The following is a 15077-nucleotide window of genomic DNA, read 5'->3' as shown; positions in this document are numbered from 1 at the left end:
ACTTGCCCAAGGATACTTGGGATGCAGACGAGAGGAAGCCCGGGATCGAACCACCAACTTTCCAATCAGCAGATGACCTGCTCTACCTCCTGAGCTACAGTCTATGCATTCTTGCGAAACACAAAGTACATTCTCATTGTTTTCATAAGAATTAATAGGGTAAGTCGAAGCCAGATACTGCTCATCAAATGAACGCATAAATAGAATCATCACTGGTGAGCACCTCTAGAAAAGCAGAAGATTTGGTAGTTTGCTGGTCTGGAACTTTTAGGTGTGTGTTAACAAAATACCGCAAATCTTAATAGACCCTAACCCTGACATCAACAGATTCCTTGGAGTGAATCTGCTAGACGCCTTAGCCATGCAGACTCGTCAATCAGACAATCAGACTTGTGGAATGATGTCCTTTGGGCAGTCAAAACCAAAGTGCAGATGACCATAATGCACAGTTCCATGATTGGCAAAAACCAAACACAGAATATCATCACAAACATTTTTGTGCTGCCACAGGACCTGGGCACCTTCCCCTCAGGGAGTTAACCATGTACACCAAAATATTCAAGAAGTCAAATGTGAGGCCAACTGCCGACAGCTTGGCTGAAATGGGGTCATGCAACAGGACAATGATCCCAAGCACAGCAGCAAATCTACAACAGAATGACTGAAAAAGCAAAGAATCAAAGTGTTGCAATGGTTGAGTCGAAGTCCAGACCACAACCTGAGTGAAATGCTGTGGCAGGACTTTAAGAGAGTTGTGTACAGACAAATGCTGGGAAAAACAACAACGAACTAAAGCAATGTTGTAAAGAGGGAGTCAAAATCCCTCCACAAGAAAACAATTCAAGTCATTTCTGTTAAAGGTGGTTCTACAAGCTATTGACTCAATGGGGAGGGATTCTTATTCTTTTACAGGGCTCTTTGTAGTCCTCTTTTGTTTCAAGGTCAGAGGGTCACTTCAGAGTTTCTATATTTCAATCTTCTATTTCGCAAAAATTATGTATTTTTCTATGCTGCATGTGGGTTTTGCCTTTATTTTAACACCGTTGTATAGTCTGCCACAGGTGTTGGTAGACTGCTATACAGCTGATATTTAATTCCGATGTGTATGCCAGACCTCGATGAAGATTTCAGGTTGAACTATTATAGTGTGTTTTTGCTAACTGTCTGAGGTATAAACTAAAAATATAATTTTTGTTTTGTTTTTAGGGGTTCTAGTTGCACTACATAATGTCTCACTAAACTTCCTGGTTTTGTGCTGTTTTTGTTTTGTTTTTTAAACTCAAGCTATAATGAATCCTGCCTGTTCTCTATGGTTCAGTGCTGCAACAGCAGTCTAAGCAAAGTGGCCTGCACACCCTTCTCCTCAGCTGCAAGTACATCCTCCAGCTTCTTTCAGGGAAAAACAAGGGTCTCCCACCTCTACAGTGAAGTGACCAAGAGCCAGCCGTGTCAGACGCTCACACCATCTGAACTGACTCTGGGTTTTGGTGAAGACTACAACACTTCCCAAACTGTCAAGTTTGAAACAAGTGACATTACCAGACCTCTGGAGCCCAGTCCTAGCCCCAGCTTTAGGCTCGATGCTCAGGTCCACAATAGCTGCCACCAACACTCTTGAATATCAGATCAAACTTGTAGTGGTACACTATGACTGTATGTAGTGTAGGAAAAGTAATTATATGAAATACAGTTATACATCTACTTCATTGATATTTGGTTAAAGGTTAAAGGGACTGCTAAAGCAACTGAGTGCTTTCATTTGGCTAAACTTCTGCATAGTACTGTATGGCTACTAAACAAACACTGCAGAGGCAACTTAACTCATAGATTTTTGTTTTCATAGAGTTTTAAATGTTATGTAAGGCTTGCGGAAGCATCGTCTTCCATTTGGTATGTGCGACAGATAATTTGTAACAAAGAATATCAAAACCTAAACTGAGGCTGCCCTGCGGTGCTAACTATCAGCGTAGTCACTATTGTGACATCACTGTGTAAACAGCATTCAGGACATGAGACATGAGTTATGACTAAATGCCAGGGCAATGTTTCTGTGGGACACACGTAGTTTATGATTCTCTGAGTGGATTATAGAGAGAAGACAACAGTATTTTCTGTTCTCCAAAATAGTCAGCTCTTAACTAGAGATACATGATAAAAAGATAAAAAGGAACAGCTTGTTACTATGGACACCATGCAGACATTATATAATACAGACCTTAATATAGTAGAGCTGGGTCTGCTCCTATATCTCGAAAAAGATGGTCTTTAGTTTGTTATTTTTCAAATAGTTAATTAGAATAGCCCAGAGCATAGCACAGACAGCATTTCCTACACACAGATACCACCAAGATTTTATGTTCAAGTATATTCTGTGGCTCATTTCAGCATGTTGTATTTTTATTTATTTAGCTTCATGAGAAGACACTACCATCCGCAATCGATTTAATGATGAGCAACCTTATTTTGAAATTTGATTGCTGCTAACCTCCCGGCCCCCACCTTTCCTACCTCTTGCTTCCCTATTGACAGGCTGAGACTGGAGTCTTTGATATCGTTCGGCTGCACTGGGCAGTTCCATTGTTCCCTGTAGGTTCCATTTCCCCGCAAGCATAATGTTGCCTTCCACTTCTATGTGGACAACACACAAACATACCTCTCTATGAAGATAATTTTCAGGTCCCTCAAGTAATCTGAAATACTGAATTTCCAAAAACATTCTTCAGTTAAATACAAATAGTGATTGGTTTGGGTTCCCGACCAGACCAGTGAGTATAGTGAGATGTTTAAGCCCAATGACATTAACCCTTCATGACAGTGCTAAGAATCAGGGATTTATTTTGGATTCAGTGCTAAAATGCAACATGTCAGCGTTGTATTGAAATGCTGCTTTTTTCCATATGAGGAATACTGCCAAATTGCAGTTATTCTTTTCACCTAATGACATGACAAATGTTTCAAGAACACCTGTTACTGGATTTGGATTTGGGAGTTGTCCATTTAATAATTTCCCATCTATATTTATTTATATATTGAACTTCTACACTTCACAATCTCTTTTCTGACTTCACATGTTTTGTTGATGTTACCATTTCTATAACGGTACAACACTTTGGCTTTTGCAGCGTTCTGGGTTCTTATTTATTGTTATGAAATTTGTTTGGTTTGATTTTGTTCTGATTCTACACACATAATGTTTGATTATTGTTAGGTCGAGGTTGTATTTTCTTTAGATTCTAGTAACTTGAATCTTTCATTCTTGTTATATTTAGGTTCCAGTTACTGTTTATGGAGGGGTGGGCTATTTGCTGTTTTACTTTGGTAGTTGTGACTTGCTTTACTTTACTGTTTAGACTTTGTCACATTCCCACATGTATCCACTAATCCTTATCCTTATAATGTGCATGTATAGAAATATCGCTCCCTTTCCTTTGTTAATCTGTAGCTCCCCCGGTTTGCCCCTTCCTTGGATTACTTGTAGCTTATTGTGTTTCTCTACTACGTTACAATTTGGACTCATTAGCTATTACTTCTATCACAATTCCTCTTTCACACAGTAAACTGTGAGTGATTAATTAAAATATATAACTCGACATTCATGGGAGAAGATTGGATAAACAACAACACAGACTTTTTTTATGGAAAGGACAAATCTGATTCACTGTGGACCTCAAATACCCTGAAGGTGTTTTAATTCAAGCACAGCACAAACATGCTTCTGCCATGTCCCTTTTGTGTGCCAGCTGCGATCTATGTTATACTCCCCAAAGCCAGAGCTCATACAGATTTTGACCATATTTGTTTACTACTAGCTATGGCTTGTTGGCAGTGAACTATGTACTTCAGCTGCAACATGCCCATGTTTAACTTTTCTGTTTTAGTTCCCTAATAATTCTGTTCTTGTACGCGTCTATTTTTACTGCAGTCAATCTGAATCTTTCTGCAGACTTTACTCCTTCACATTCCCTTCATTCACTTTACTACATTCTACATTTCACACAGCAAAATACTTCAGATTTATGAAAAATGTCTGATTTAGACTCGCAAGACTTGCAGTCTCTTTTTCAGTGACGCAAACACAAATGACACGAGCTAAAGGTTATGTGACGAGAAACATCAGCATTTTCAGCTGTAACGGAAGATAAGAACAATACGTAAGGAAAAGAAGAGGACAGAAACTCTGAGTCACGGTGAAGACGCTGAGAACAGGCAGCAGGAATAACAACTGTGACTGCAAGACGACAGCAACAAAGATGCTTATACGTGTTTTTGCAAAGGCCTGGCACAGAGCCATCACTGGGAGAAGTTTATTTCAAACTTGGTTTTCATTCCTTTTCCTTCGACACTTCTCATGTAACCTAACAAGTATTACACTCTCTCAGGGAGTCTACGGGTATGAAGACGTTCAATTTAATTTTAAGACTTAAAAATTATATTTTAAATTAAATTCAGTATCTAAATGGCAATGGTAAAAAAAAAATGTGTTATGCCCATGCAAGTAAACTGGTACCAGTTATAATAATAGTAAAGGTCAAATGTACATATTTATTTGGGTTTAAGAACATTTTCTACATGTATTTATATAATGTAGAAAGATTATTAGACTTAAAGTGCAGTTTGCTTTTTAAACATTTCATAATCGTTTTTCTCGAGGTTGATCTTGCATCTTTCCGTTTTCACAGACTAACGACTGAAGGCCGACTAGTAAAGCCTTTCTCTTCTTTAAGATCTTTGGAGTTTCCATCCGTGCACTGCAAGCCTCTTAATTTGATCCCATGCTAGGTATAAATGTTGGGAAGTCCCCCCAACCCAAATACATACCCACACCTACCAATAAATTAGCTAATGTAGGTTTAATATTTTTTTCACATATAAAAACCTAAAAACAGTAGTGCAATCTATAAAGAAGCAAATGTTACAACTTAAAAACCAAACAAACAAACATTGTTTTTTCCCTTCTTTTATATCAAATATCTGAACAGTTATATTCAATATGCTGAATCCTTAATCGCTGTATGTGGGGTCGAGGTTAACTGTTACTGGCTGCTCTCCTTCTACAGCCTTCTAAATTATACTGTGGATGCAAAAACATTATGGCTATAATATTGAGATCACACATAACTCCTGCAATATAATATATAGTAACAATAGTCTGGTGATTGTGAAAATTTTACAAATCTTATGTAAATTTAAGCCAATTTTAGATTTTTTAAGGCCTTTGTTTAATAAATGTGCATTGTGCTATTTTACATCTGTGGATTAGAAATACATATAGATGTACATACACATATAAGCAAGCATTATGGGGGTTTTCAACCATTCCGATCAAGGTTAAAAATCTGTCTCTGGCTCTACAAGCTGGCTTATAAGCTCAGTGTAAATGTCACAAAAAAAAAGTCAAGATTTGTTTGAAGGAGATTAAGATTGTCTCTCACAGTCTGACGTCAAGCTTTAACTGTGGCACTCATGCATAAATAAAAATTGAGCCATAAGTTAACTCAGGTAAAACTTTTGTCTCACACATGGAGATTTCTTTGCCAGATGCTTCAGGAATGTTTATTATTCCCACTTTTAAACATTTCTATGTCATGAACAAATAACACCCCTCTGTCAAACTGAAGTGTAAACTTTTACTAGCAAGACTGTGCGGTGGGCCCAAGCAGCAAAGTAAAGCTGTACAACCAGCCCTGTATAATCAAGAACACCATGGAGAAAATCTGTAATGTTAACAGAAGAACGTCGATATAATGGTGCATCATAGTGCTCTGGCTGAGATGTAATTGATATCAAAACAGTAAGAGATTATCAAGTTTTTGAAAACTTGCAAACCAAACACATACAAATAAAGTGAAAACAAAAAGAAAGCAGAATAACAATAACTTTGTTGTACCTGGTAGGTGTCCCACAGTCTGATTGTGCATCGTAATGGCAACTCTCTCATCAGGAGGTTGTTCATCCAGCGAAAGGCAAACTGCAGGTACTCCACCTCATACTGCTGCATGTGGCGGTGCACAGATTCTGACAAAATAATAATAATAAAAAAATATATATTTAAACTTTTTCCATCAGTTTTCTGTGTAAAGACAAAAGCAAAACAGCAGAGATCCTGCATGGAGCGGCAAAGAAAAAAAATACTCTATCTATGGTAAAGGTGACAGTAACAAGTATGTAGCTAGACAGATTCCTTCAGAACTCCCTTCTCTGTTAATTACTGCTGCAGTCACTATCACACGCACAGCCTTTCCCTCATAACAGAGATGTAATTACAGAGCTATCAAAACTGTCTCAGAAAAGCTAAACCAGGATGAAAAATGGAAGTATAATTGTATTGTTAAACAACCCTCTAAAGCAATTGCAGGCCGCTGCGCCGAGGAATGAAATGCATATAAAGTAGGTCAATGGCATCCAGAGGTGAGGAGCCAAGGCATGGATGTATGTAACGTATAGGGCGTGTAGTAATTATTTCTTTGACACGACTGCTTTGAGCAGGAACTGATTAAAAATGTATTATGCTGACTTCTAACCCAAGTCAATCTGAATAACGCAAATGTCAAATGTGACCTTAACCTTGTCGAAAGACACTTTGTCCTCAAAAATGTTTCATTTCAGTGGATTTCTAAAGATGGGGTTCAACTTCCTGGGACTCTAAGTGTTAAGCTTTATACCATCAGATTGACCTCTCTGCATCAGTGATGTTTATTTTATTGCAGAGATAGAAAATTACAGAAATGGTCAAAGCTTTTGAATCAGTGTTTGTGTTTTGTTTTCCTTTGGAATTATGGGGGTGACTGCAGTGATATCTAGCACAATTAGAGTGTATTTCTATGTGCATATAGATGTGCAGATACAGTATCTGTAGGCAACTCTTGGCTCAGGTTTTCCATCTGTAATTTCTGTAAGTTCCACCGACCAATCGTGTTTGAGCAGAGTTTGGCTGCATGCAGGTAAATACAGTGAAAGAAGCACCGAGTTAGCAATGACGCAAAATCATGAAAACATAGGTACCGTCTGACAAAACCTTAGCTTTTTATTCCCTTTTTGGTTGCTGCCCTGAGGCCAAGGCTTTAAAAGATTTTTACTCCTGCATTAAATCCCCACAGAGCGCACGCCGTAGTGGGCAAAGTTGTGTTTTTGTGGGGTTTTTGCATTTAAACTTGTGTGCCAGTGCGTCTGAATTGCATCATCCTTGCCCCAATCAATAAACTGTGCTTACACGGTACATTGCTACCAAACAGACCTATCATAGAAGCTGCTGTTTACGCCGTATTTCTGTGAAGGAGCACAGCAGGCTACGTACTATAAAGCAATCTCAAAGCAGCAGAAACTTCCAAGTCTGCTGTAATGAAGAAACAGACCTGTATTTTAGGTAAGCTGGATTCTAATTTCCTCCATTATTTTAACTCTTGTGGCATCACTGCTGCTCAGTTCCCATTGACAAACAGCTGAACAACAGGCGCCAACTCGGAGACTCCTCGTACCCTTAAAACAGTGTTTTGTTTCTTCCTTCCTACAATTGGTTCAGCTCATGTCTCCAACCACCAAACAAAAAAACAGACCATATGTTGCATATGGCATCTCAACACGTTCTCAATATGCGGTTGCGGTGTCAGTGTCATGGCGCGGCACGCTGGCACCGACGCTCACAGGGAAAAATGGATAAGACACGGAAACGTCTGTTTAAAAAAAAAAAAAGAAGAAGAAGAAGAAGCTCGCCGTGTGTGAGGGAGTGACTGTGAGAATGGCTGCCTTTGTTCCTTCCCCTGCTCTTGATAAATGTTTGTTTAATGCGCCTTTACATAACAAAAGATTAAAAATACCACTCAATATTCAGCGACTCCCTGTTCCACAGTCATCAAACCCATGACACTCATTCTCCTAGACACACACACTTCATAATAGAGCTGTAATTACAGAGCTGTCAGGGAATCTATGAAGGAAAAAAAACAGTTAGCAAGGAACTATCCCATCCTTTTCCCTGACACTCTGGGCTCTTAATCAGGGCTGACTGGCATGCACAAGGACACAAACAAACAAACACACAAATTCAGCTTTTAACCTTTAATTGGCAAAACCTTATAGACAAGATACCACATACGTTGTTGATTTCCAGCACTTGATTGGCACATGTCTTCCTCAGCTTACGTACATGTCTAACAGAAATGCACACACTCCACCACATGAGCAAAGGCGCAAAGTAAACACAAAGCTATTATTTCACACTCCTCTGTGCAGTTTAATTATCACATGCTGCTGTAAAAGCATAAACAAGGCTAGCTCATTAACGGCAAATGCATCATGGTGGCAGATCTGAGCTAGCTGCCAAACAGAAAGGGAGAGAGTGGAACAACTTTAGACAATGTTAAATTACACTAATGAACTTGCTCTGCCTAATATTAGCGGCTTCACCAAACACAAAGGGGAAGAGGTGCGCGGTGGGGGTGGGGGAGTGGTGGAAAGGAGGAGTCGTTTTTCATGAGATGATATCGTGGTGGGGTGGGACAGTGAAAATGATAGAGGGGAAAAAAAGTGAGGCGCTTAAACTCGTGACTTTTTAGCCGTCTGGCTGGCACACAGCGCTCAGCATACTGGGCAGGGTTGTTAGAAGGGCTCGGGGAGGTTGAGCATGACATGTCTCATAGACACTGATTGACTGATGAGTCTTGTCTTCCCTCCAACTGCTGGTTAAAGTTGAGGACGGAGGCCACAGAGCAGGCTAGTCTGCTCTCCACGGCAGACCGTAGCCTCTGGCTGTCGGGCAGTAGAAGGTCAGTAGAAGGTCAGAGGTCGTACAGTAACTAGTGAGAAGCTCCTCGGATTCTGCCTTGCTTGGTATAAAAAGTAATTACACTCGCACGTTCTCTTTATCCTCTCCTCCTCCCCCTTTCATTTCTTTCTTTTAGCTTCTTGAGGTCTTCATTTTTTTCTAAAACACTGGTTTTATTTTGAATTTGCTCGCCTTTTGTTTGATGCGTACCTAGCGTATTTACAGTGTAGCTTTTCATTTTTCATAACCGCGATCCTGCCGACTAGTCAGCATTTGTCACTGTCTGTACCTGCCAAGCAGCAGGGATGGATGTATGAATTTTTTATGGTTATAAGCATTTATAAGGCTGCCAAGCACTTTGTGACAAATAAATAACTTAGCAATCTAATTAGCTGCCTCTCCAGTGAGTCTCTCATCCTGTGGATTAACTCCAACTCCACCATCTTGGACTGCAGCTGCCAAAAGTAGTCCCTGCTCCACTCTGTAGCCTCAGTGGGCTTGGCATAGCTGTACATGACCCACTCTTTACCTGCTGCAGGTTCTGGTTAGAGTATCCCTGAGCTACTGTTACCAACTGCGAACCCAGGAAAGAGAGAATAGAAAGAGAGAGAGATAACTGAATCATATGAGGAACTGCTAGAATAGCAACCTGCCCAGGTTGTGAGGAAAACACAAAGAGGACTGAAAGGCATCAACTGAACTTTCAAATTAAGAGTGACGGGCTTCTCACTAGTAAACTCTGCTCGGGTGGCATAATTCGCTCAAACAGATGCAAACAACAAAGCTGAAAAAAAAAAAAACAACAGTTAGGCAAATGCCGCGGACTGGGTCTGCTGTGGGGAGCAGCATTGGAGCAGGTGACACTGGCAGACTGATAAAATGATTAGGAAGGCTGCTCTGCGATTGGCTGCCAACTGTGCACTTTTAAAGCTGTGGTGGAGAGGAGGTCACTGAAATGACTGTTATCCATCACGGATAATCCTGACCACCCTCTGGCCCACTTCTCTAGCAGACTGATTCAGCTCTGCTGCCAGAAGGACAGATGAATATTTTTTTTAAATATTACTTCAACTGCTGTAACAGAATTAAAAAATGTAAAATAGTTGCCCAAATATGGTTTGAAGTATCTCATATCTTATCTCATCTTAAAATGGCATGCAGTGAAGTTGTATCTAAGTATAAAGGAGTTAAGATTTATTTACTTCAGACACAGGCTTGGTTCCTTCTGCAGGGAGTAAACTAATTAGACGGACATGCTGTGTGTACACATCTTGACTGTTGTGTGTGTCTCGAGCTTCCCCAAATCCCACTTTATTTGTTTAACTGTTACACAGACACTCTGACGCTCTCCTGCACGACGCAGCTCTATAAAATGAAAAAGTTTAATCAGCACAAAGCACAGCGAGAGCAGACTTTTATTTTCCCTTTTACTTCACATAAAAGAAAGGCCACGTAATATGCAAAAATTCCACCTTGTGCCCTCAAAAGTTGAAAACACAAGTGACCAATGTGATAGCAGATTTGCACCGTGGCGGTAAGGCTTTGGATAAGAAGGGTCTGAAACGACCGTGGTGAAGAAATCTGTGAATCGCTTGAAAAATAAAATGTTAGAAAACTTGCAAATGATAGTATCTGGGGGTTGTGGAGGACTGTGTGGGAAGATATGAAACAAACAAGCAAACAAAAAGAAAAAAATCAGGTTAAATGGCATCACAGTTGGCCTGAACATAAGGCGTAAAAAAAAATAAACGGGAGGTGGGGGCCTTTGGTTGACGAGGGAAAACAAAAGGAAGCCAAACATATACTGCTGCAGTTTAAAAAAAAAACAACACTTAAATCTTGGGAACATAAAATACTAAAACAAAACTACCGCACAAGAAAGCCAAATTAGCTAAAGATTTTTTTCCCCCAAACATATGAGAACAGCTTTCCTCGCTTCTCATTATGCAATACAGTCTCACAGTGCAGCTACCAGCCTTTCTACTAAAGTCAGGCACGCATGCTGCAAGTACATCCCCTCATTTGCATAAATAAATTCACCTTTTAGCAATTTGCATGTTGATGAACTCGCGCTAATGCACTTGCATGTAACAAATACACAGACAGAGATAAGGGAGCGATAAAGAGATCAGAAAAACATTACATGCTGACAGACTGGCTGTTCTTTTGAGGAGGAACATGTGCTAGCGTTAAGCAAGGCTAATGGGAGTTAGCGTCACTTATTAAAAGTAGGATAATTACAGAGGAGGAGCGACCGAGGGACGGGCAGGCAGAGGCAGAAATGAAGGCGTCTCGAAGTAAAAGATTAGAAACGATGTCAACAGCTCTTTCAACTCCACGAATCAAAGTAAAGAAGCAAAGTAATAAACATCTTTCATTTTTAACAAGTGCTTGCAGTTTTTTTTTGGTCTCCCTACTTCAAGTTCAATATGAGCTTATACTGTACTGAGAAATAAAGTGCATGGAGAACAAAAAAGATTATTTGAGTGGTTTTAATATCCATGTCTGTCCAGGTCTGTAATATACTGAATGCAGTCACGATGTTGAAATAGCATTTTTGGGGATTTCTTTGGGTGAACACCAAAGATTAGCGTCGCTAAATCGACCAAATGTTGAGGACAGGCCGGGGCTTCCTGGCACAAATCCAGAACCATTTGTTCCTCTCTGGGATTAAATTTGTGTCACTGTAATTAAACACAAACCTCACAGGAATAGAGTATCCACACGCAAACGCACACACACACGTCGTTTGATCACAGTATTCTTGCCTCTCCTTTAGCGACTGCCATTTCACTTTTTTTGGTCACTTCACCTCCTTCTTCTGCTTAGAAGAGAAGGTAATTTTATTACGACTTACCGTTTACTCAGTTTGTCTTATGAAAGTCATGAAACACTGCACTCTCTGTAACTCTGTAACTAATTATTCTTGCCCTCACTGGTTAACGGTTTGATCTCAGATGTTTCTGAAGCCAAAGCAATTAGTTTTAAAATTAGCAAGAAACACAATAAGAAAGAATGGCAGACAGTTATGTGAGAGCAAACTGGCATAACCCCACGCAAAGGGAGCAGTGCAGCTGCATTTAGCATAGGCTCCTGGTGAGGAACTAGCTAATGGTAGCAGCTACTAGAGTTAGCCACATAGAGCAAATTCCTCTAAATGTCAGTACATGGTTTTTCAAATACTTTGAGTGGTAAAAATGTGAATTATTAACTGAAATTGTTCTTCAAATATGTCTGAAATATAGTTATGAACAATATCTAACCTCCATTAGACCAGGCTTAATTTCGACCCCTTTATAAGTGTTTTTCTCCATTGGACCCACTAAGATATTAGTTCACAGTAGCATTAATAGTGAATATTATAGTTGCAAGATCAATATCCGCTAAAACTTTCAATCATCTCCATCACTAAAATGAATCTTTTTCTTAGAGGTGTTGCTTTAAAGTTATTCTTACCTGACATTAATACAAATATTTCATTTTAATTAACATAAGAATAAGTGAGAGAAAAAGGATGGATGGATAGCTGTGCTCCTCTTTGTGCAAAAGATTAAAAAAGGAAGTCTGGCTGATTAAGTCGATACAGTGCTGCATACAAATGTAGGCTTGTCTTCTTCTAATGAACTATGAAGGTTTGTTTCTTTTGTTTTAGAGAACTCTGCTTTGTGTTTCTAACTTTTTTCTAATTGCAGAATGTGGAGATTAATTTGTTATCATATGTTACCTTATATATGAGATCAAAGTAGTTGCATTATAATATGGTATGTAGTTTTAGTTTGCATTAGACCTCTGACTTAGAAGAGTGTGAAAATCATTAGATCTGTTGGATTGACCTGTATTATGTTGAATGTCTTACATTGTTTCAAAGGAGTTGTTAGGATAATGGATGTTATTTTAATCTCACTGATATCATTTACATGCACTGTTGTAAGTTCATTATTACTACATTAGTCTGCATCAGTTTATCAGCAATATATCATTGTATCATTCATCATATCATTCTTAGTAAATCGGCTACAAGGTAATTCTCTACCAGCAATAGCTGTAGCTCCAGGCGGACCCAGTAAGTCAGATAAGGACACTCAAACTTTCTTTGGCCTAAACCCACAATTACACAGAGTACACACATTTAAGTCCACACTACACGCACTTACATAGTCATGTAGGACACGCACACACTTATGGAGAACTGTGGGGTCGGCTCAGGACATGCTCTCTGTTTGACATACACACTCACAATAGACACGAATAGATATACACACCACACACACTGGTTTTCTCTGAGTGCTGGGCTGAGTGGAAACATCTGGAGGCCTTATAAGGAGAACTTAGGAAGTTCCCCTCACTCCACGAGTTCTGAGAACTGACTGATACTTATCATGTGACTTGACGTCATCATTGTAATAAAAGCCTTGTGAGATGCTTGTTCGGGGGAGATCGGCTCTAAAAGGCTTGTGATGCTCATCTTCCCCATATGTACATATGTATAATAAAAATCACTATTCTGACATCTACTGAGACCATGCAGTCGTTTGTCTTCTCCTCAAAACTCGAATCATGACAAGAAATATTCTAAAATATTTATATTAATATTTATTCATGAATTACTTCACCATATTTGTGTAAGATGTTCTTCAGTTGCGTATTAACTAAGTTCCTTTTCCCTCTTCTGGAGGACAGCAAACAAACTATGTAGCAATCTGAGGCTTTTATTCTGAAAGGCAGGGACAGAAAAAGCCCTTTTTGCACATGGGAACATTTTTCTTGTAAAACAAAGGGGGGCCTAGCAAAAAAAGTTTGGGAACCACTGGACTAGGATAAGACAAGACCCCACCCCACTATCAAAATACACACCACTCTGGATAAACCTGCATCTGATAAGCGCTGATAGGTCATTTTGGAAACGATGAGAGGCTATTGTTCTCAAAACAGATGGTATGTCAACAGCAGGGCGAAAAACAATCCCGTAACACAAGATAAAAGCTATCTGTGATCTCATTAGAGCTGGTAATGTCAACCTAGCGAGGTATAAAATTTCTCTGCCCCCACTATGATGACAGGGCACTTATGGAAAAAGATACAGTAAAGATGTCGAGTCATTTTTTTTATGTCGTTGCTGTTGTGGGGTGGGGGTGGGGTGAAGTGGACTGCGGATGAGGTGGAGGACTTTTCTTCTTCTTTTTTCCCTTCCCGTGTGTGTGTCTGTGTATTTCACTCAAACACAAACACAAGTGTACGCACAATTTTTTTTTTTTAAACACACACCAACCGTCGTACGTGCATGCTCTTCAACGGACCTCTTCTGTCACAATCACACATGCAAACAGACAGGCCTGCATTTGCTCGCTAACTTTTTCTGACATTCAGATTCCTGCGCACACACAAACACGCGCGCACAAACACACACCCTCCATCCATTTGGATGCAGAGGATGAGTCCTCCCCTCCCTGTGGCTGACAGAGCGGGTGACAGGGTGGTGGGACGGCACCAAGGTTAGCCGGGAACATGACCATTGTACAAAAGCCTGCTTTGATAAGCCCTTGTTTTGCACAATGCATCGTGGGGCTGCTGCAAACCTCGCACGAGTTTTAAGTGACAAAGTTTGGATGGAAAACTATTTCAAACCAGGTGACATGTGTACTGTTTGGACAAAATGGAAAAGACAACGGGACCAGAGAGGGAAAAGTAGCTTTGCTAATTAACACCGAGTTGAGAGCATGTGTGAAATGTCACTGAGCTGCGTATGAGTACACTCGGTGTGCATACATTAACTTCCAGGCCTCAGCAGGCCTCTGGTTTGTGCTATTAGTCACTAGCACGTACGCGTTTCCAGACAGCCGAGTGGAATGAAAATTAGCGAGAGACAATTCTCATGTCATGTCATTAGAAAGTGACGATAAGCCTGGAAGAATTAAGGTGTGAAAGCAAATGTAACTGGCTGGTGTGTAATATATACAGTTCTAACACATACATTTTTTTAAAAAAAACAAAGAGTTTAAGTGTTAACTCAAAGTTGGGGGGTGGGCTCATTAAGGGCATGCTGAGTTATTTTTGCTTTCTCTCTTTATTCATTTTACATTTGCGGTGCCTTGCAGAGTGTCAAATCAGTCCAATTACTCCCACTTCCACCTCCTCTCTGCAACAAGCAGATATTTATATGCATACAGTAAAGTCCTACTAGGGTACTTGAAGTTAATGACTTGGTTAATGTTATTAGAGGGGGAATGCAGAAGCCAATATACTCAATAGTCTTAATATATAAAATGTACATAAATATACAAAGTTAAGATTTCCCTGGCTGGACTAGAAACGGCTT

At 39.8% G+C, this 15077-nt stretch overlaps 1 protein-coding gene across 2 annotated transcripts in view; it reads right to left on the bottom strand.

The window, feature by feature from the left end:
• The window catches only part of tbc1d22a (TBC1 domain family, member 22a), a 168468-nt gene that overhangs the window by 36427 nt on the left and 116964 nt on the right, over positions 1-15077 (bottom strand). For both annotated transcript variants that reach the window (XM_080886923.1, XM_080886922.1), the window contains exon 12: positions 5888-6015. In XM_080886923.1, coding sequence (XP_080743049.1) covers positions 5888-6015 — 128 coding nt within the window. The remainder of the gene's footprint in view (positions 1-5887; positions 6016-15077) is intronic.

The sequence above is a fragment of the Rhamphochromis sp. 'chilingali' genome (assembly GCF_963969265.1).
Source record: "Rhamphochromis sp. 'chilingali' genome assembly, chromosome: 7".
Classification (NCBI taxonomy): Eukaryota; Metazoa; Chordata; class Actinopteri; order Cichliformes; family Cichlidae; genus Rhamphochromis; species Rhamphochromis sp. 'chilingali'.
Note: the sequence above shows the minus strand (reverse complement) of the source record. Positions and strands in the feature narration are given on the sequence as shown.